We start from the raw sequence: 24,957 nt of genomic DNA on the forward strand, positions 1-24,957 counted from the left end.
CAAGGCGTTTTCTTCATGAGCTTTTCTGTGAATGAAGCCTGATACGATGTTATCTGCCTACCGCACTCCGGACATTCAAAAATCTCATTGCTTTGTTGCCTCTTTACCATTTGGTTGTCGCTGTTAACTGAGTTCTATTGTGAGCTGCTTCTTCCCACTCATTCTGCATGTTAATCCCCTTTAAATGTTCGTGGAAAATGTCCTTGTACCTTTTCAGTTGTCCACCCGGCCTCCTCTTACCGTCTACAAGCTCACCGTAAAGTAGAGATTTTGGTATGCGGTTTTGCACATGACTTCAATAGTCAGGCAGGTAGCTTTTTCAAGAACTGATACGTTTGAGACATGATGGAACCATCGGATTCTTAAGAGTTGTCTAAGGTGTCTCTGTTGCAACTTATTTAATACGTTCATGTGTCGACGGTACGGCGTCGGCACCCAAGTTTTGCTCCCATATAACATGGTGGGGATTATAATTGCTCGGTACACTGCAAGTTTGGTTTTTGTACTCAAGTCATGATTGTAGAAAACCCTGTCTTTTAATTTCCCGAATGCTCTTGGGGCGCTGCTAATCCTGTGTTGAATTTCTGAGTCGATAGTTGCCTTTTCCGCAATCAAACTTCCGAAGTAATTGAATTCGGCTACATATTCCAATAGTTCTTCTTCGATTTTTATAGCATTGTTGTGATCTTCCGGGGGAGTGCACCTGATTTTGGTTTTGTCGATGTTTACCTTAGGGCCCAAAGCCTCGTATGCCCAGGTATATGTGTTCAACATTTCTTGTAATTCTTGTAACGTTTTTGCAACTAGAGCGCAGTCATCAACGTATTGAAGTTCTATGGTGAATTTTGAGAGAAAACATGAAATATTTTGAAACAAAATTCATAGAGGGACAAACTTTTAGGCTAATGAATGATTTGACGCTAATGAATGATTTAAGCTAATAGAAGATTATTTTCTTTTATCTATGGATTTAAGCTTTATGTTGAGAGATAGGAATTAATTTTACCTCTACACAATATTTTAATGTATGTAGTGTGTATATTATTTGATAGTAGTTTCCAAAGTAAACTTACATTAACAACAACGAATTCATCCTAATTAACAAACTATTTAAAGGCTGCCAACAGGCTCTTTATATCGCAATAGTTGAATCAACATTGTTCTTGTACTATGCTTTGGGTCAAAAGGGCGGTTGCACGCTCTACATCACAGAAATAAATGGGCATTAGCCACTATTTGTCCGGCTTTGTGTGCCCTACTACGGTCTAGGGACGATTTGTACAGAGTGTCCCAAATTTGAGCGTGGCCATTGGGATCTCGGAAAGTATAAGCGACACTGTGAGCGACACGACGGAAGTTAAATTAAGGCAATGTTTGTCAATTTTATGTCCAATAAAATAATGTTTTGGAAATGAACTCGAAATATTTCAGAAATTGATCGAAAATAATTGATAATAGGTCATAGTCTGTATGAGGCCCGTACTGCTGAGCAAAACAAAACAATATGAAAGGACACAGTACAAGGCCGGCGGAAGGAAAATCTTGAGACCGGGCGAGTACCCTATCTGGCGCCCCCCCCCCCTCCTTAACAGTTACTATAACTCTCTGTTTCCTTCAGTCCTATACTTTAACTACATACTAAGCATATTTATGCTACTTTAACAATAAATTTTCACTTTTGAAGTATCTTTACTTCAAAATTCTTCTCTACGTTCAATCTTAGTCTGCGATTGTTGTTTTTTCAACACCGGTCTCGAAAGTGACTCATTCCTATAAATTTCTTATTTTTTTAGATAAAAAAACGAGTTTTGGTATGTTAGTATATGACATAATTATTAGGTTTGATTGACGTATTCAATGGTTGTTAGTCATTTCCTGTTTAACCGGAAATGAGCTAAACCTTTTGATTTTTAAATGCACCCTCGGTATATTTCTACTTTATTTCAAAAGAAAATGACATTCTCAGTAGAATGGCATATCATATATCAATTTTGACATTTTCGCTTAAAAAAATCGTATTTTAAATTTTAATCTATAGTGCCAGGGCTGTGTTAAAAATATACAAATTATAGGGGGGAGAAACTTCTGAGACGCACTCGGTATAGGTAGAAAGCATAAGAAATAGAATGCCAACTTTGGCAGTCTCGTTCTGGTATAAGTGATCTTTGAAAACATAACAGTATTTAATTGCAAGCAGTTACGTTATTTTTTATTATATTTTATTATTAAGAATTTAAGAAAATTTTCCATTCTTTTTCAAAAACAATTACATACTTAGTGCAGTATCAGTATTATGATCAGACAGTTTTTTCGGCTGCAAAATAAGGATCAGTCAATGTTTGAGATGCGTTTCTTTGTGAGAAATTTTTCTTTGTGTGATTCCTCTAATGAGAAAATGTTACAATTTTGCTACCATTTTCAGTGTATTACTACATATTCAATCCGGAACAATCAAAACCACCAAAATATTGATATCTTTCCCACTACTAGTAATAAATTAATTTAATTAATGAGGCAAACTTATAAGTTTTTTTTTGATAATAAGGATATCGGGATCCTCTTCAGCTTCTTGCGAATGAATATTGGCCGCATATAACTTTAGGGCATATCAGCCATTAATAACAAATAAAGGGTGTGGATAGTAGAAAAAGTGCAATTTTGAGCGGTCAGTCTAAAACTGTTAATTTTGCTGGCTCTTGACCCAAAACAGTTTGTTTAGAAATTTATAAAAACGAGAATTATAGAAAGAAGGATTATTTACAAAAAGTTGTTAGCTTTTGAGTTATAAAAATGCCACGAATAAATCCGATTTATATTTTTTTATTTAATTTTGTTTAATATTCTTCCACGAAAATGAATTCGCAAATTCCAGATTCGAATAGAGCACTCAAAAAACATAGAATAGAAGAAATCAAAACTATCCCAAAGCTTTCGTGCTAAGTTTTTTTTTGAGCATAATTTCAGTAAACTATTAATAGGATACATCTAGGATATAGTATAGTGTTTATAATGTTTAGTCAGGTATTCTTCCCTTTGTGGTGTGGTAATAGCTAATGTGTTAATGTGGAAATTGACAGTACCAATTAATTATTGAACTGGATATTCGTTACTATTTGTTTAGATTACTGTTTTTAAATATTTTTGTTGCTATTGTGGCGCCCCTCGCTTTCGGCGCCCGGGTCGCCCGGCCCTTCCGCCGGCCCTGACACAGTAAATACGATTTGATAAAAACACCATATTCTCATAGAGTATTAGGAGGAGGATATGTTTCTTCAGAATAAATATAAAAAATACACTCAATTGCTAAAAAACATAACGGAGAAATTTTTTGTCAAATTTAAAATGTTATATTTTTGTTATTTTTAACCCTATTTTCATGAGTTTTGCTGTATATTATATCAATTTTAATTCGGAAACGCAGCTTTTTATAAACTGTATTATTTGGTATATTATACAGGGTTAATTGAGGGGTTGTTTTTTGGTGAATAATTTCGTCTGTAAATTTTCCTGCAATATAATTTTGCGGTCAGAACCATGACTCTTGAGCATTTTGTTTTTTGATTCATATCAATACATAGTTAATTTTTAAGAGCGAAATGAACTGAGAACGATCAATTTGCAATTTTTTTAGTTATCAATACTTTTGATGTAATTTTTTAATACGAACGAAATTATACCACTTGCTTATTCGTACTTTTACCAATGCGGTGTGGTGAATTCTAAGATTTACAGTTTGGGTCCGGTAAAAGTCCGAAATGGAAGCAAAATAAATAGTTTTTGGGCTTTTACCACATACTTTTGGTAAATCCTAGGTTTTACCGCATTTCGGACATTTACAGTAACATATACATTCTCGAGCTGATTTAAAACCTGACCGACCATTCTTATGAAACTAGAATTCGACAAACCAAACAAATCAGATTACCAGTGAGTACCAATAACCTTAATTTAAGGTATGTTACTTATTTTGGGCCTAAACTATATAATTTGTTGCCATTGGAGGTGAGAAATTGTGTGAAACTGAAACAATTTAAATTATTACGCAAAAATATAATATATGGAAACTATAATCAATTTGAAAGGTATTTTATCTAACTGTAGTATATTATTTTTGTAAATCACTTCATTTAAGTATATTTAATGATTGTATATCTTAAGTTATTGTTTTTTGGACCAGCTTATTCTGCTAGCACTTGTTTTGCCACTTATTTTGATTATATAATGAAATATCCTTTAAAATAAATATAAATAAGTTTTACGTAGGTACTTACCTACCTTAAAATACATACAGATGTTACACATCTAGGTTCTTTATCTTATAGATAATATTTAGAAAATATCAAGTAGTATATTATAGCTTTATTCAACTGTACAACAATAAAATAAATAAATTTATGAATAAATAAATAAAAATAAATTGATTAATATAGGTATTTTTTTAAATTTTTATCTCGTAAAAAAAATGAAAAAAATAAATATATATACAGGGTGGTCCGAACTGTATTCCGGAAACTTCGGCAGCATATTCTGCAAATAAAAATAAGTAAAAAAGTTCGTATTAAATAATTTCTGAAGTAATGTCAATATTTGGATGAAAATGTCTGGAAGTTTTTTGACATGAGAAATTTGATTTTGGTGTCAATATGACTCCTACTAGTAGAGGGCGCCACCTACATGTGTTTTAACTGTTTTGAAGCGTAATGGAAATAGACAATACATATTATGTCATTATTGTCGAAAAATCAACACGTTGAGTAGATGATAGTTATTTCACTGAAATAATAAATTTAGGAATTTTTTATTTTTTTTAAATTAATTATAATTTTTTCTGCAAAAAATGATGATAAAACAGTTTCTGTTGATCTTTTGGCACAAAAACATTTCAAATTTATGATTTCAGTCTAATAACTATTAATTTAGTCAACCATGTTTAATTATGTCAATGATGACAGGTATTTATCAATACCTGTCATTTCGATTCCAAATATCTCGAAAACCATTACTCGTAGCGGTTTTTACCAAGAGACCTTTTTCACGTAAAAAACGTCGTGAATTTATATTTTTTTACTCAGTAGTTTTATACAGGCACGTACGAAAAGTTATTACTCTTCAAACCTGTTAAAAAATATGTAGGTAGCGCCCTTTACCAGTAGGAGTCATATTGACATCAAAATCAAATTTCTCATGTCAAAAAACTCCCAGACACCAATTTTCATCCAAATATTGACGTTACTTCAGAAATTATTTGGAAAAAATCGAAATAAAAATGAAATTTCTACACTCTGTATCTTCGAAACTAAGCCTTTTATGACATACATTTATACGAACTTTTTTACTTATTTTTATCTGCAGAATATGCTGCCGAAGTTTCCGGAATACAGTTCGGACCACCCTGTATAGTTCACAATAATCACCAGAGCCACCTTGTCACGTTGAAAAATAACTTCAAAAAGAAACGATAATTGAAAAAATTGCAAATTGTTGGCGGCAAGCTCATTAAAAATTAATCAAGGCATGTATTGACGTGATCCAAAGAACAAAATACTCAGAAGACATGGTTCTGACCGTAAAATTATATTTTAGGAAAATTTACGAACGAAATTATTGCACAGGGTGTTTTTTGCATCTGAGTGTATTTTGGATAGTCTATATTTCATACTTTTTCAAGTTTGTACGGTGCGGTTATATAAATGTAAAGTATTTATGTAAATATATGTAATAATATATGTATGTATATATGTAAAATGTAATACGTGCGGTTTACAAATGTAAAGATAAAGCGTATTAGAGAACTTACAAATCTTAATTTCAATGTTATTCTTTGGATTATGGAAGGCAGTCTAATCTGCAAACAAAAGTTGTAATTTATTGCGGGAATTCCTATTATATCGATTAAATTATCTAAATTGAAGTAAAGTCGGAGGATTAACGTTCGTAAGTCCTTAAGTTATTTCGTCGTCTGATGCAATAAATAAAATTAAAAATTATAATTCTTATCGTCTTTTGCTTTGATTAATATCTCTGATGATACAATCAGATTCTAAATTTAAGGGATTGCTAATTATACAATTATATATTCTTGTAATTGCTGTAACGTTTTTGAAGCTAGAGCGCAGTCATCAGGGTATTGAAGTTTTATGATGCATTTTAGTATGTATTATTTATATGTATTTTTGCAGCTTTTTTCATCTGATTGGCATAACCTGCAAATAACGTTGTAATGCAATTAAGTCTATTCCATCCTTGCTACAGGCCACTACAACATTTACAAACAAAATAATTGAAAAGTAAAAAAAAACACAAAAGATTAGCTAAAATGGAAAATGTGCAATTCTTCAATAAATTTATGGCATTGATATTTATGAAAAATACTAATATCCATGTTTTTTCTTCAGGTTATCCCTCTGAGCTGTTCTACAGAGGCAGCGCCATGTGGGAGACGCTCTACGGGATGGTACTGGCCTACCCTATAGTATGCTACGTGTTTGTACCGGTCTACTTCAGCTTGGGTATCACTTCAGTATATCAGTACCTGGACATGAGGTTCAAATCTCGACTGGTACGATGTCTGGCTTCCGGAACCTACGTTGTGAGGCAGTTGCTCAATCAAGGCGTTACAGTGTTCACTCCTTGTGTCGCTTTGAATACCGTGATTGGTATACCGTACTGGGCATCAATATCTGGTATCACTTTAGCCAGTATTATATTTAATCTGTTGGTAAGTATACTAATAATATAATATAATGTTTTTCTGGGCACTACAATAGTATATCTTTTTAATAGAAAAACACCACCGGGAGGTATTTCCTTCTAGAATAAAATACCAACTTATTTTTTATTTTTTAATAATTTTTTAATTTTCTTTTTACAATGACAAAATATTTCTACGAAAAAGGCCGTTTAGTTGGTTTGGAAACGACAATTATTGACATTTGTATGCATATGAAATAACAGCGATCTTCATTTCCAAACTAACTCTAACACCCTTCTTTGTTTAATCGTACAATATTATATTAAACTGTTTAATGATAGAAAATCCGGATTATTAACATACTGTACCACCACCCCCTCACTTATTAAGACCATTCAACATGATATGCGCAAGGCAAATATGGCGGCGAAGGCAGTGCATTTTTAAATTGTTTACCTTTAACGTGAAAAGCCGCTAGTGGTTTCTCGTTCCGATTGCATACCAGAAATAATTAATTATCTCTAGTTTGTTGTGCTTCTGCAACACGTTTGTTTAGTTCTTAGTTTTCAGTGCATGGTGTGATCGAAAAATTGGCCAGGTGCGTAAGTGTAATAAAAATTCAAACCAGACATTCCACATAGGGAACTTCAAACTTTTGTGCTTGTCGTACTCTGTATTAATGGTATTTTAAGGTAAGAACTAGAAGTTTTTATCAAGATATTACACCTATAAATGAGTAAAAAAGCCTTCACCGCCAGTCCTGCAAGTACTTTATAATGGTTATACTTACAATAATCAAAAGATAGGTATTAAAGGGTTAACATTTTATTGTAGCATGCTCTGTTCCAAATTGTTACGGGAATTATAGAGGGGTCCCAAGGTTTCTGCTTTTATATTCCCCAAAAATGACGAGCTTCGTAAAAAATGGTTGACAGCTATTAAAAGAGATAATTTCACTCCTACTAGTAGTAGTTCTCGGGTAAGAAGTGCGTTAAATATGCCTCAAAAAGGCCAAAGGCTAAAGCCTCTAGTACCCTAGTGAGGATGTAGTTATGGCTGCTGCTTACACTTACCTCACCATAAGTAAAATATTGGAAGAAGAATCAAGCTTTTTACGTCAAGATCACAGAAAGATATTGACACCATTGACATTTGAAAATATAAATGGCCTGGATTTAAGTCTTTTTTAGGTCACAATTGCCCCTCACACACGTCAGAATTTATTATTAAATCCATCTTGTTCAGAATATCAATATTTTATTAAAGGCATGCGAAATGGAATGAAGTCTTTACCTCAAAGAGAATGCCCTATGTTAAGGGAAAGAGTAAATAAAACTAAGCTAAGCGTAAGTTTTACTTACATTCCAAAAATTTAGTTTTTTCTAAAATCTTGAAACACATATTATATTTTTTAGTTATCCTCACCTATTATAGTTTAAAGTTATTCCCATTTAATGCTACAAAACATATGCTAACATGAAAAATATTCCCATATTTTAATCAAACATTTTAAAATTTCCGAGAGCATTTACAAAGATTTTACTAAACCAAGTATATATTTATCAAACGTTCAGTAAATTATGGTAGTTAAGTGTTTGCAATTGAATGTTTAGTTTATATTGCTATTTTCTGTCATATATTTCTGGTTGTTTTTTTTTTTTATTTTCTTTTAATTTTTGCATGTCCATTATTATGTTTGAATATTTTAACACTACCTTTTTATAAAAAGTAACTTAGATGTTTTCATAAAAGTAATAATAAATAAAATTTTTGACAGTGATAGATGTGTATGTCATCGAATACATGTATATTAAAAAGAAGTCTAGTGAAATATTACGTTATCTAACCCGACATTTGTGTGAAAAATGTCTATTTGGAAATAAAACAGGGTTTAAAATACGCGCCAAATAAAGCACTATCTCCGCCATATTGGGAAAGGTTGAATGGCCTTAAGTGGAGGGGATGGTACTGTACCAAAATCCGTAAAATCAAATACGTTAATTGGTAGTTCTGGCAACACTGATATAAAGCAACCACTTCTCTGTCCCTTGTGTCTAGAGAAACCAATTCTAATTTGGCTTCCGAGCTTCTGCACATGCAAGTTGTGCCAGTGGAAGATCACGCTATAAATAAAAAAATAAAAGTTTTGGTTCAGATTTGGGAACCACGGACCATTCGCTTACGAAGCAATGGCCTCAGTCACGGAGCCACAGGTGCTCTTGCGACACTGCCTATAGCCAGGCGTTACTTTCCGCCGTAGTTGTTTAAGTACGCAGATCAACTTATTACGCATGCGGAAGCTCGAAAGCCAAAATAGTATTGGTATCTCTAGGCACAAATTTCTCTGTCTGTCGACTGAAAGCAGAACCTGCAGAACTGCGATACAGTATTCTTTATCCGCTGCGCTGTAAACGACCATCAGCGCGCAGCGCAGCGGCACAATAATGCCAGCTACATCTCGGACAGGTTTTGTGCCACGAAATCGCCCATAAGGCTGCGCATCTTCTTATTTCTTCAGTCAACAGTAATACCTTCAAAGTTTTATGATCAAGTGTGCTTTGTAACTTGGCAAATAAACAATAACTTTTATTTCAAAGTTTCAAAGTTCTAGCATACGTACTCATACATATTCTTTATTAGTGATGGGTTGTTATTTAACTATCTGTTATTTTATAACAATAACAATTTATAATAATAACAATTAAAATAACGACACGCAGAGATCGAGTGTTCGTGAAACGAAGTCGGCGCTCTGCACCGCCACGAAATTCGATGCTGCTCGAAGCAATTCCAAAAAACAACTAGTATGGATGGAAAACCTATTATTTCGACAACCATCGATACAGGCGGCGAGATATGGTGGGTTCATACAGCCAAATAAATAAAATAAGAATAAAAATAAAATAAAATAAGAAAGGATTGTGGTTATATGGGATACCGTACATGCGTTCATACGGCCAAATAAAATAACAAATAAAATAAGAAGTCTTTATCTTTTAACTTCTTGTTTTTATTTTATCAATGAAAAATACGACTTTGCGCACACTTAATTCTAACCTACAAATATTTTCAGTTTGGTTGGTATTTTATAATTTCACATAAGTAAAAATGGCATAATATAGTGAGCTAACGAATAAATAAATATACTATAAATAGTAAAAGTACTATAAACAATCGTAAAGGTTAACTTTTATCCAGCCTCATCATACTGCGCATGAGCAAATATATATTTCTTATTTTATTTTATTTGACTGTATGAACGCACACAAATAAGAATTCCTTATTTCTTATTTTATTTTATTCTTATTTTATTTTATTTGGCTGTATGAACCCACCAATACAACGGACAACGGAGTGGGGTATGCGCTACGGCGCGGCGCGTCGTGTTGGGCTGACAACAGCTTAAAAATAATAGGATATAAAAGAAGCAGCTTTTTTGAAACAGTTGCGGGCATAACGCCTGGCTGTCGAGATAACAGGAGTGGGAAAGGAGCGCTGTTGCATTGGTCGATTGTCGATGGAGGCTCACAACGGGTTGGAGAATAACGCATCAGTTGTTTTAGCTATGTTGTTTTTTACCTGTTACGAGCATAACAGAACGGCGTTCGAGATAATCGGAGGTTTGAAACAGGTTGGAGAATAATGCATCAGTTGTTTTAGATACATATTGTTTTCCGGCTTTGTTTGAGCATAACGGGCGGAGGCCGAGATATTATGGCGCTGTATGTTTCAATACTTTGTTAGTAAGTTTCAATATTAAAGTATTTATTTATTCTGAAATTTTAAAATAAACAAAAAATATTTTAGATTTTTTAAAAAATAATACAGGGTGTTTGAAAAATCTGGTCATTGTTTAATCACGATCCTGCGTAAAGCCCTTGACGTAAAAAGCTGATTTTGGAAAACGGATTGACTTTAGGGTGTAGGGGTGCGATAAGAAGGGATTTTCGAAACTCAAATTCTAAGGGGGTGAAACCACCCTCAAATATTAGAATATTTTTTATTTAAAAACTTTGGTGAGTTGCTGAGAAAAAACTTTAAACACGTATATTTTATTTTGTTGTTTTACATATTTTGAGATTTTTACAAAATATATACAGGGTGTTTCAAAATATGACCACTGAGTGATCACTATTCTGCTTAAACTGCTTGACGTTTAAAGCTGATTTTTTGGTAAACGGATTGACTGTAGGGTGTAGAGGTGCGATAAGGAGGGGAGTGCTCGAATCTCAAATTCAAGAGGGTGAAAACGCCTCCTCAAATGGCCACAATATTTATTATTTAAAAACGGTTAGTCTTTCGGAAAACGATTGGACACATAATTTATTTGTTTTTTACATATTTTGAAATTTTTAAAAAAATAACTGGGGTGTTCCAAAAGTTGAGTAATTGATTAACACGATTCTGCTTAAACTGCTCGACGTTTAAAAGCATATTTTTGGCAAATGTGAGAGAATTTTATCCAGTTTGTATGTTAATGGAAATTCTTGCTTTGCTTTATCATCACCATTACAAATTAATAATTTCGATGCGAACGAAGTCGCAGGTACAACTTAACAAGTATAGCTAGAGATGTGAGAAATATAAAAATAGGGGAGCGCCCCCCGATGCGCGGTGGACATCCCACAAATTTGCTTCAATCAGATTTTTCGTAGCGTAGCTGCATCTCTCTTCCGCCGAATGCGTTCCCTCTCTATCGTGTGCGCGACTGGTGCTATCCCCAAGTCTCTTCCTATGTTTGTCAAACTGTACATGCTAGTTTAAGTGTAAAATTAATTCGAACTCTAGTGTGTAGTTGGTTTACTTATGAAGAATATACTACACATTTTTCAGCACTCTATTGTTGCTATTTTTGACCGCAAATGGTAAAATCATAACGAAGTCTTCTCACGCCCGTAGAGTGAGATGCACCCTGTACACTGCTGCGCAATTCAGGATCTACGCGGATCGAGGGGTGGGGCGTAGGTAGATCGGAATTTATGGAGATATAGACGAGTGGCGGCATTTGGCTTTTTTATATCGCAATTTGTAAGCAGCGCTTATTTGTAAGCAACCACCGTTTTTAGAGAGGTATGATAACAATCGATATTTAGAAATGTTATAACACCCTGGAAATACTACCGAGCACGTCATTGTTGCAACTGCGTTAATACGCCTGGCGGAGGTGACCGCCTCATATTCTTTCAGATATTTAGCAATAAAATAAAGAAACCTGGTATTTTTAAGCTGTTATTTTAAGCCATTTTTTTTTTTTTTTTTTTTTTTTTTTTTTTTTTTTTTTTTTTTTTTTTTCTATAGTTTTATTGATTGTACCGTTAATATCGCTAAAGCTCCTAATTTATGATAAAACTATAAAATAAACTTATTTATTATATTCAAATTTATAAAAAAAAAAAAAAAAAATGTAATAATAAAATCTAGTTATAACTAGTTAACTACGTCATCCGATTTAAAGTTTAAATGTCAATAAACTTATAATAAAATGTAAAACATAAAATTCCTTAACACGTGTCTTCATAATTAAAGATTTTAATCTTTGACAAACGTTTCTAAGCTTTTTATACGTACTTCACTAAAATGTTGATATTTGCTTTTTATTTAATTAATTAATATTGACTATGGCCAAAAAACGTAATTATTTTTATCTTTACCTGTATCTTCTCGCTAACGAGATAGTCTTTGTTCGCTTTATTAATAGAAAATAAAATTAATATTAAATTCATTCCACGACCTTGAGGAAAGTACACAATAGCTTTAGATGTAATCTATACGTGATTTCATCTAATAATATATCTAATTAGTCAAAGTATTATTAATCCTGTATAACTTAAAGCTATTTTTTAAAACATAATCGGAGTAATCGATTTAGACATTGTATTAAGTAAGGTATCTGTCGGTATATCTGGGGTTTTCTATGTGAGATAAGATATTTTATGCGATATTTGATATTATTTTAAATATATCATCATCATTTTCAAGATTATTCAACCATCTCCAATTATTGTGAAGATTGTAGCCTCCCTCTCATATTTAGATACTTTGTAATGTATGACATCGGTGTTGGCTGTTTCCTAACATTAATAAGCTAAGCTAATTTCAATATCATGGTCCTATCACAGGTTTGACGCTTCTTCTAAGGTCTCTTAGTTCCTCATTGGGACTACTATGCTGTAGTTTTCATTGGTTCATCTGTTGTCCATCCTTCTTGCCAAGTGTCTCTGTTAGCAGCCGTCCTGTCCATTGCCACTTGAAGGATTTGATTCTGTGGACGACTTTTGTCGTATCCACTCTATTCTTTATGGGCTCTCTTGGTTATTTCCACCATAATTCGTTCCATTGAGCATTGTGCCACATGCAATTTCCTTATAATGTTTATTTGACTAGTAGTAAACATTGATCAGATGTTTCCTTTTAGATAAAGTGGCATTTTAGATTTGAATATGTTTGAGTTTTTTCCATAAATACTCAATGCTAACTTAATAATTCTGTTGAGTTCTGGTAGTAGAGACCCCGAGCTGTGTATTGAGTTGTCTCAAATATTTCTTCTACTATTCCTAATTGTATTGTTATTAGAAAGTATTTTCTGTCTAATAATATGTTATACATTACTTTAGTTTTTGTTAAATTCATTTGTGACCTACTTTTTTGTTGGCTGTATTTGTTTAGATTAATTTGTATTTGTACTTCTTCAGGACTATTAGGATGACTCTGTTATCAACGAATCTTAGATGGTTAAGGTATTGAGATAGTTAAAATGGTTAGGATATTAGTTCTTTTTTTCGAGGAGAGAAAAACCCTTTTAAAGACATCTATCGGATGTTCATGGCATATAGTGTGGGATTTCCACCCACTAAAAAACCTCATCCTATTCCTCACTACATATTGGAACTTCCGGTAAGTATTACTTCAGGGTGCAGCTCTGTCTTCTGTTTAATCCTTCTGTCTTCTCTTCAGGTCTGCCTCTTTTGTTTCTAATATCTTTTTTGCCATATCGGATTAACATAATGTTCGGATCTAATTTCAGTCCCACTTCGTACTCCAGTTTCCTTCGCTCTCTTATCCAACGGGGACACGAGAAGAAAGTATGCTCTACATCATCTTGTGTGTTTTCGCAATAGTAACCGCTTGGTGATTCTCCTATTTTAAACCTATAGTGGTATGACATGAAACAGCCATGGCCGCTTATCAGTTGTGTTAAGAAGAAATTCATGTTTTCGTGCCTTTTATTAACCCAAGGTCGTATATCTGTGATCAGTCTTCTTGTCCAAGTTCCAACACTACTAGGTTCCATCCATCTTTCTTGCCAAAAATCTAGGGTGCGATGTTTTTCTAATATTTTTACTGTTCGCTCAGCTTTATATGTGCGACTGCCCTGCCTGTAGATCTATGGGTACCACGCCTGCAATCACAAGTAGACTCTCTGTAGACACCGTACGAAATGTTGATAAATAATAATAAATGAATAATTGTTATTTAGTCAGTTGGTAGGCCCGACCTTTATATAACAAACCCTTGAATCTTCTCTATATTTCGTTTTATTAGCCAAACCTACACCAAGTATTAATTGTAATTTATGTTGTTACTGTTTAATATTTTTATTACATGCCCTGCAGTGCACAAAAAAGAGCTTAAGTTTTTTAAAGTATTTGTATATTTCATATTTTTATTTGATAAAATTTTTTTTTTTTTTTTCGTAAAATAGAAACCATTTTTTGATTTGCCCCAGGGCCCTTGGTTACCTAGCTACGCCACTGAATCCTATGTATAGCAGTATTTGCTGTCATTACTAGAACTGCCTCTGAGTCTACGTTTACCACAATTGCCAAATCGTCAGCATAGCCAACAAGTAATACATTCGGTGGCATCTCTAATCAAACCACCTCGTCATAATAGATGTTCCATAATAATGATCCGAGGACAGAGCCTTGCGGTACTCCACACAATATATCCATTGCGTTATTTTGACATATATGCAGTTCCCTCTCAGTGAAGTAGCTAGATATCATTCGGATTAGATACGGTGAAATGTTCTTTTTTAAGAGCTTTTAGAATGCTTTCCCATGGCGCCGAATTAAATGCATTTTTAACATCTACAGTTACAAGAAGACATTGTTTTCTATTTTGGAATGCAAAAGCCTTTGCTCTTTTGGCTTCTTGTAACACACTCGCTATAGCGTCAATTGTCGAAGATCCTTTTGTAAACCCATACTGTGTCTTAGCTAGTCCCCCTTTTTGGTTTTGCTCCTCATTTATGCGATCTTTTAATAAATGCTCTTATAGTTTTCCCATGCAGTCAAGTAGGATATTAGATGCATGGATTATTGTGCATGTTATTAGATTGTTAAGATATTATTAGAGTTTTATCGAGATAAATAGTAAATTGCCATATTATTCTAATCTACGAAGATCTTTTATAAAAAAAGAAAACGAACTAAAGTCAGGATATGTAAAAATAAGAAACTAGCTTTTATTTTTAGACATAGCTAAACTTGCAAACTTAACCAATTCAAACTTGCCCAGATTAGACGGCTATCGAAAGGAAAAAATCTCTAAACATTTCCGTGACGATACAAGCTTAACCTTCCTTTATCCACTAGAAATTTTCATAAAACTTTTCTATTTTCTCCGGTACGTGCTAGTGCAGAGCACTGGAATTGTTAATGCTAAAGAAGATTTTAACTTTTTATCGAGATAAAGTTAACGGTGAGCGAAGCAGTTTGAAGTTTTATCGCTGTCTGTGAAGCTAGCTACCGTTATTATTATCTTTACGTCAGCGCAGCAGGATAATAGAATACGTCATAGATCTTTGTCAATTTTTTTCGAGACATTTGTACGTGGATTTTCTGATAAAAGTTCACTTTTAGAATTACTAACTAAAAGCAGTGTAGTAATAATACAGGGTTGTTCGCCATAAACGACACGGAGTACTGTAGATAAATGATTAGATTTTTGGAAATTGTAAGTTTCTTGGGTTCGTTGAAGGTCTATAGAGCTACAATTTAAAAACATATTTTTACAAGATACAGAGTGTCCCAAATAAATCAAAAATATCAAAGTTGTATTTTTTTTAAATGGAACACCCTGTATATTATTACATTTTTAGTTTCTACGACTAAAATAAAGGTAAATTTGATTTAAGGTTTACCGCATTTTTAATCTTACCGTTTTTGAAATATTTTAGGTTTTGTCAAAATACGGTAATATTTTTAATGCTTCATTTCTCTAGGCGCATTTAAATTTTTAACCTATCCAATTTAACCGATCCCATTTAAATTAAACAGTTATTGCCGTTTAAAACGAAATTATTATTACACTCTGTATGAGGTAAAGTATTATTTTAGTATTGCAATAACTGATCAATAATTAAACTTCAATAAATATTAAACTTCAATTGAAATATTTATATATACTTTGAAGCAAAGAGTACATAATATCCTAAAATTATGAAAATATTTCAAAAACGGTAAAGTTTGAGTGCGTAAACCTTAATCAAATTTACCTTTATTTTAATCATAAACTAAAAATTTAATTGTACAGCATGTTCTATTTAAAAAAATACAACTTTGATATTTTTTATTTATTTGGGACATTCTGCATCTTGTAAAAATCTTCTTAAATTGTAGCTCTAATAAGTCCCCTCTACGAACCCAAGACTTACAATTTGTAAAAATCTAATCGTTTGCTACAATACTCCGTGTCGTATGTGGTGAACAACACTGCATATGAAAAATTTAACTTAATTTTCATACATGCTTGTTCTAAAAACAAATATATATTTTATTTCACTCTTATTTTAAATTTATTTTATCAATTTATTATTTTTTAACGTTAATGTCAATCAGCATTTCCCTTTTACGAATAGATACAATACCTACATACAGAACAATACCTACCCCGCTTCTAATATTAATAAGCTCTATTAACCGCACACTATCTTAAAGCCCAGCTTGGTGAAATATTTAAACAACCGCTTGCTCATTGTATCCGTTCTTGTTTCAGGGTGGACTTAAGGCGGCCATTCTCGCCGACGTCATGCAGGGCTTGACCATGATAGCGGTCAGTTTCGCCATTATAGTGCAGGGATGCGTGGAAGCAGGCGGACCGGGAAACGTGTTTTATCTCAGCAAGAGGGACGGAAGACTAAATTTTTTCAAGTAAGTTGGTGTTAGATAAATTTCTTTTAGTATTTATTACAGAAAATTCATACACTGTCGGAAATAAAGGCTGTACTATATGATATTATTGGGACTTGGCCCTCAAATTGGATTTAACTTGGCTCTCAAACTTGATATCTTCCAAATTTCATGATTAAGGAAGCCCAGTTTTTTTCTTTTAATTATAAAAAAATTATAAAACCAATCGGTTGGACCGATTTTAATGGATTATTCAACTTCTTTTTTTTTAGGTGAAAGTTTGGAACACCCTGTGGAATATGTTAAAATGCGATGAATTTGAAAATCGGATTATCTAGTTTATTTTTTGGTTCATCTCAATAGCTTTATTTTTTTGGAGATATTCGCTCGCAGGAAGACACTAACATTTGTTCGTAATTTTTTCGTTAAAACTATGCCTTTGTTTTTTTCCCATTCAACAGACCTATGAAATAGGGTCCGTTGAAATAGGGTATATTATAATATACAGCATCCGGCAATAGTGCATCGGACACAAGGTTATTAAAAGTTAAGGTGGTCTCGTAACTTTTGGACCAATAGGAGCGAAGCGGAATAGCATCCCTCTGACGTATAAAATCATAGAATGAAAGGAATAGAAAATAAAATGCAACCGACAAAGAGAGATAAATGGACGATAAAATAAAGAAAACACACATCAAACAACTGAAAACTATTGACGCCATACACTATAAACAATAAAGTACACAATGAATGTCGATTCGGAAATGCACTGTCGGAATATGGGCAGTTTTTATCCCTTTATCTATGAGCGGTATCATTCCTATGACGTAGTAGATGAAGTTTTCGATAATGGCGGATCGAGTTACGAGACAACCTTATCTTTTAATAACCTTGCGTCGTCGGGCATCTGTAGCTCCTAGAATAACAAACTTAAGAATTTTGTTTAAGTGCAAATCTAAAGTATTTTCTAGGATGTATTCCAGGAAAATATTTTAACTTCTATAGGGTGGCTCAAAAAAGTGTGATTGGATCGAGATGATTTTTTTTAAATGGAACACCCTGTGTATTATTGAATTTTTGGCTTCTTTTCAGATCACTTTACATAATCCTAAGATATGAGTAAATATATTTCGATAGTTTCAGAGATATTAATAAATAAATAAATAAAAATCACAGTCCTTTACAAAGATGCAACCGGGGGGGCATTGAAAATGATGAATAAAAACGTAAAAATATGATTAGTGTTAATATGAGTGTATTACATACATATGTTTAAATAACGAACTTAACAAAAAACAACAGATTTAAAGATTCACTGAAAAAGTAGTAATGTTAACATTAAATAAAACATTATCAATAATAATTATGCGGTCGCACCTATCTGTAAAACAAGCAAGCAAAAAATCCTCGAAAAAAACAAAATAACATACAAAACATCAGGTTAACATGATGACAGATCATGATCAATGACAGATAAAGAATTCTTACGGAAAGTTACACTTTACGATATAATTTTTTAACTGTTAAAGGCAAACCCCATTTAAACACAAAACTTTTTAATACCTACTACTGTATCTAAAAGACTTTTATTTAAATTACTAAATTCTTAGCCACGCTTCTGTTTTACTTGGCTGTTGTGCGTCACGTCACAGATTAACAGGCCTACGTTTGCACCACAAGGCGATGCTGCAGACCACTAGGTAGACCGGTCGTAGAAATTTATGTTATACAACTTGTAGTCGATCTACACAAATATTATCAAAAACTTTTTTTTCTTTTAAAATGTGTTCAGATTTTATAAAAAGTATAAGTCAAAATCGCAAAACTTAAATTTGATATGAGTTTCTTAGTTTTTAACTAATATAGTGGCGAATTACAAAAATTCCTTTTCAATGAAAATTAATGAGTTAAATAAAATAATTTAATAAATTACTAGCTTTTTCTCGCAACTACGTTCGCGTTACACCTCGAATCGTTTATGCATTGATTTAAATGATTTTTTACTTCTTTATAGAGAGCTAGTGAACATATAGATGTTTTTTATTTTTCATCTTTTTTTTATTTATTAAGAGCACTAATACTCTCTTTATAGGTTATTTTTTATTCTTTGAAGGATAATTGAGGAAGATATATTTCGTTATGATGTCACTAAATAAACCCTTGTATAAAATTTTATACTGTCTGGTTTATAATGTTATAGTATTGCATTTTCGTACAGCAAACTTTCATTCCCTATTTTACTCCCTAAGGGTATAAATTTCATAAATTCGCTTTACCTTTGTGCCAATTTTTATGTGTATAATCCAGACGTCACCAAGTTTTATATAAATTTTTACTAACTTTACCCATTTGGTTGATGAATTTCAAAAATTTCTTCTAATTCTTTTTGTAGGATTTCATTCTTCTAGACGAAATAGTAAGGAATTTTCATACAACAAACTGTTCCGAGATAATTTTACTCTCTAAGAGGATGAATTTCCTAAAATCGCTTTGTGTAGCTAATTCACTAATGTCGTTTAAACGAACCTTTGTGCTAATATTTATGTATCTAAAGCTGGCGGCATCAACTCACTCTAAAATATCTAAAAACGTAATATATAATCTAACTGACACACCACTGACAATGACAACTAATTTATTTCTGGAGGTATTGTGTGTAGGTGTTTTCAGGTATGTTTTAGTATTTAGTCGTTTTACACAAAGAAATAGCCATTAAGCACTATAAAAATACTTCATAACAAATCTACACATATATACCTTTCATTTAAAAAAAGAATCATCAAGATTGGTAAAGCGCTTTCGGCGGGATGGATGCAACAAAAAAACCCTTTGAGCTTTTATATATGTATGGACTAATTATTTTTCCAACATATTTTACTTTGCAAATTTTTATAATATTCAGACTCGCCAATATCGTACTCCACCGTGTCCAGCCTGTTTAGCCAAACGTAGGCCGATTCCTCTTCGGCGGCGTCGTGACCCTGGCCGAAGGAAGAGTCTTGAAGACGCTCATCCGCGCATAGGAATAAGTTGACTGCGTAGCGTATTGCGTATTAATCGATTCTGAAACTTTCTATCTCGTGTATAACATGTTACGCAAGTTTATTATTTTAATCTCGATTTTAATAGATAAATGTGTGAAATGCCACCTGAATATCTTCCGCCATGACATGTTTTTACTTTTTTGTTATGGTAAAGTGATTTGTATAAACTTTATTCAATAACGTATATTTTCCTCCATTTGTGATTTTTTAATTTTAAGCGAAAATTAAGTATAACATTTTAGGAAAAAGAAACACTGTAATATTTAAAAGAATAAGAAGAAATTAGTCTTATTTTGAAAGGAAAATATAGAAAAAACTCTTTCTATAGAAAAAGTCTTTATACTAACCAGAATCCGGTGACATATACGCGGTCTCACCGGAAACATTACTTATTACTTCGCATAACTTGAAGAATATCTACTTTTAATAATGAACACTTCAGAAATACACCAGTAAAAACATTTATTATTTGAGATTAAAACTCGAATTAAATTATAAATATTAGTTACCTATGTTGTTATAGCTTTTATAGGCCTGTTTAACGACTTAATAAGTTACCTAGCGAAAAAATCTGTGCGCGTACCTACCACTATTGTTACAGGTTAATTCGTTAAAGAAATATGTTACACAAGTTAAAAACGCTAAAATTTTAATGGTATTACTTGTGCATTATTGGCCTTATAATGTAATTTGTTGGAATTATATCTTCTTTAAATATAATTAGACTTTTTAACGACTTTTAAGTTACCTAGGAAAAAATCTGTGCACGTACCTACCAGTATTGTTACAGGTTAATTCGTGAAACAAATGTGTTACATATTATTCGTGGTATTAGTGGTATTATATTGGAATCAGCTTGGCATTAGTGGGGCATTATATGAGAAATTTTGGTATTTAATTTGTATTTTTGGCATTACTTTGGCATTAGTATACAGACATTTGTCAGCGGTTTACTCCTTGTAGATAATCAAAAAGTTTTTTGATAAAATTTGCTTTTCATGTCAGATCATTTCTATGAAAAATTACATTAGATTTTTATTAAAGACGCTGGGTAATTAAAACATTGACTAATAAACCTTGTCCACTTTAAATACGGGGTCACGAAATATCCTCCTTGGAGTGTTTGGGTTAAGGGGTGTATAATAAATTAATCGTTGTTTTATAATAAAAACCATAAAACATTTATTTGTGAGTAAAATAATGCAATGGTTGGATATCTCTCCTTTATAATTCGGTGACTAAAAATACACTAAAATAATTAGAAAAAAAATCTTGTACTTATTTAGTAATTACGTCAATATTAATTAATTGACTTTCTAGTCTATTTTATTTTATGTACAAATATATTATTAAATTTTAAGCATTAAGTAATAAAACACTTTGTGCCCTCTTATATCGTAAAAGGTTACGAAATATACTCCTGGTTACACCCCTTACAGAAAACAGTGTAAGGGGTGTAAATAAATTGTATAATCACTGTTTTTTATAATAAAAACTATAAAATATTTCTTATTTGTGAGATTAAAAAAACAAAACAATGCATTGGTTAAAATAAGTACATTCAATACTGTTTTCAATTGTTAATTCAATAATGTGTTATAACATAATATAGCCATTACTATTATACTATTATTATTAAAATAATATGTGTGTAACATATTTCTTTAACGAATTAACCTGTAACAGACATTTATATGCCCAGTATATTTTTGTTTAACAAACCAATCAGGAAAAATCCAAAACCTACCGTTATAGGAGGTATAAGACGATTAAACTTATATAATGACAACTACTTATCGGATAACAAATTAATTACTACTGTCAGCTAGTTCAGCTACTGTCTAGGTAGAATTTACCTAGAGTACCTACACCTACCTATGATGATGTAGGTAGATTAAAGCTTATTTTGACGTTACCTCTCACTTCGGTGTCACAAGCTGAATTTTTCAGGGATGGAAGTACAGTACATCACAGTACATGATATGGGGACCCTTATTCCGAAAGTAGTACAAAATTAAACAGGGTAAAAAGGCACTATCATCAAAAATCGATATATTAATACCACCGTATAGAGAAAACAAATACTTATTTTTTGATCCAGTACAGAATAAAGTCTTCGTAGGGAGTAATTTTTTATAATTATTTACAAAAAAACATTTCCATTAGCGCTTATGACCAAAAAAAAACTTTAAACATGAATAATCATTTCAATCATGCGAAAATTTGGTTTAAAAATAGAGATTTTTTTTTAATATAACTTTCATTTAACGAAAAACGAAGGCCTAAATGAAAAAAAGAAACAATTTAAAAGTTTCGCTTATGTCTTGACAAGGTATCAAAGCAAACCCCATATTTTTTGCTTTTAAACTAATAAAGATATATCAATAAACAATTAGCGATGTAATGGTTTTTGCGCGCGCTGGCCGACTGCCGCCGCTGCGCCGAGACAAGCCGAGATTTCCTATACCCTTGTATATATGACGTCATGGTGTGGCAAATGTAGCATTTTAATTCGATTTGGGCTCCCTTATATAGGATAACAGAAACATTTTCAATGTTAATATATTTTTCAGCCTTTGTTATAAAAAAAAATATTAAAAATTAACTAAACTGTCGTGAAATCTAAACAATATTGCATATTTACTTTAGATTGTCTGTACTTACTTTGCTATAAATATGGTAATCGTATATCATACAGGATGTTCAAAATTTTACGCCAAACTTTCTAAAATATAAAATAATTATTCTTCGTTTTTTTTAATGGAACACCCTGTATATTATTTTTTCAATAGATGGAGAATTAAAAGATGAAGATTTTTTTGTATTTAGAGTATTTCAAAATTTGTACGATTTCACAGATATTCGCGGTTTTATATTTCATATGGCATTTTCCATAGTAAATTTTTATCAAAGCCACCCAATGATTTTTCTCTCGTATTTTACCATTGAGAGAGCGATATGAAATAATACTGCGTGTATCTACGAAACCATTAAAAATTTTGAAATACTTTGAATACAAAAAATGCTCATTTTTTAATTCTCCATCTAATAATAAAATAATATACAGGGTGTTCCGTTAAAAAAAAACAAAGAAAAATTATTTTATATTTCATAAAGTTTGGCGTAGAATTTTGAACATCCTGTATGATTTAAGATTACGATATTTCTAGCAAAGTTAAGCATAGACCATCTAAAGTAAATACCTAATATAATTTGGTTTCAGGACAGTTCTTGTATTTGTAATATTTTTTTAATGAAGATTGAAAAATGTAATTTTTTTAATTATTTTATAGGATTAGGATTTCTTAGGATTTTGTAAAGTGATCTGAAGGGAAGCCAAAAATGCAATAATATACAGGGTTTTCCATTTAAAAAAAATAATCCCGATCCACTCATACTTTTTTGATCCATCCTATAGAACTTAAAATATTTTTTTCTGAAATACATCCTTGTACATACTTACTTGGTTTACACTTAAACAAAATTCCCAAGTTTTTTATTCTAGAAGCTACAGATGCCCGACGGACTATTACCACACCCTGTATGGAATGTCATTATTATTGAAAATCATGGCCATTATTGTCTGTTGGCTGTGTTGCTTTTTTAGTAGAGATGGTTTTAAGGTCAGAGGATGATCCGCTATAGTTGCTTTTATTTTGACTCTTGAGGAGGAGGGAAAAAATCCTGCATAAGACACCGTTGGGTGTCGGATTCCTACCGACTTAAAAAACCCTCCTCGCGGTCTAACGCTCTATCCAGCTGGAAACCGCTTGCGCATTACTTCAACTGGAAGGCTGTCTATGCGGTTAGACCCCGCATTCTATTTCCTTTGGTTTCTATTATTTCTTGAATGCATCTATATGTAGTTTTCTATCTCCAAGTGATGTTTCTACTCCGCTAGCAACCTTGACATTATATTTTAGCATTAAAGACTTCATTCACCACTGTCCCATGGAATGACTCTCTAATCTGCTTCCATTCATTGCAATGGAATAGTGTGTGTTCGACACTGTCAACTTCCTTGCAGTACATACACAAATTTGAGGAGAATCTCTCCCCATACAAGAAGTTCTTAAAGTATCCGTACCCTGTCAATGCCTGAGTTAGAAAATAGTCTGTCTCTCCAAAACTTCTGTCTAACCAGGCATTAATGTCTGATATGAGATCGTGTCCACCTACCATATCTCTCTAGGTCCCAGTCCTTTTGTCATTTATTCATCAGTATGTTTTTTGATCCTAGTTTTGATATCCCTTTGAAATTTTCTCTTCTCTCCTCTACAAGCAGGTGAATAGGAGGTATCCCGGATATGACATTTAATGCTTCAGCAGAGACTGTTCTATATGAACTGCATATCTTGAGGTTTAGTTTACGGTATATAGCTTTAAGTTTTTGCCTTAATATATCCCTTTGATATTGCAAGGTGCCACACTGGTGCGGCATATAACAGTTGAGAGTGTGCTACACAGGCTAGGATTCTACGTTTGAAAGCAAGTGGCCCTCCTACATTAGGCATCAGCCTACCCAGTACGGTCAAAATTCTTTCCGCCTTTCGTTTAACTTGATTTATATGCTCGCCGAATGTGAGCTTTGAATCAAGCCAAACTCCAAAGTATCTTATTGCATTCTTTGGTGAAATTGTTGTACCGACAAGCTCAAATGAAATATGAGAAAGTTTCCTGGTAGCTAATGAAACCGCTCAGTTTCCTTTGCTTGGTGCTGGGTTTTGAAACATTTGCGCCGATCCACTGCCACACCTTTAGGAGTTCGTTAGCAACACCTCATGATGTCTTTTCGTCTTGCCGTTACCACCATTGCTACGTCATCGGCAAAAGCCGATTTAGTGTTACTCCCGGCATAACCACTTGTAGGTCGTTGTACTGGATATTGCATAGTGTTGGGTCAAATACTGACCCCTGTGGTACTCCACTGGTTATGTTAATCTACCTTTTAGCAGTATCGTCTTCAATTAAAATTGTCCTTTCAGAGAGATAAGATGCCACCATGTTAGTCAGAGACGAATTTATACCCCATTTCTGCATTTCGTCCAGAATGATCTGACACGAAGCACTGTTGAACGCATTTTTATTG

At 32.7% G+C, this 24,957-nt stretch overlaps 1 protein-coding gene across 1 annotated transcript in view; it reads left to right on the top strand.

The window, feature by feature from the left end:
• LOC115881289 (sodium-coupled monocarboxylate transporter 1) overlaps positions 1 to 24,957 on the top strand; it is a gene marked incomplete at its 5' end in the record, with an annotated part of 104,824 nt that overhangs the window by 9,047 nt on the left and 70,820 nt on the right. The window contains 2 exon segments of the mRNA XM_030898714.1: positions 6,396 to 6,718; positions 16,691 to 16,845. Of these exon segments, the coding sequence (XP_030754574.1) occupies positions 6,396 to 6,718; positions 16,691 to 16,845 (478 nt within the window).

This window comes from Sitophilus oryzae, unplaced genomic scaffold, assembly GCF_002938485.1.
Source record: "Sitophilus oryzae breed Bouriz unplaced genomic scaffold, Soryzae_2.0 scaffold_1712_pilon_pilon, whole genome shotgun sequence".
Lineage (NCBI taxonomy): Eukaryota > Metazoa > Arthropoda > Insecta > Coleoptera > Curculionidae > Sitophilus > Sitophilus oryzae.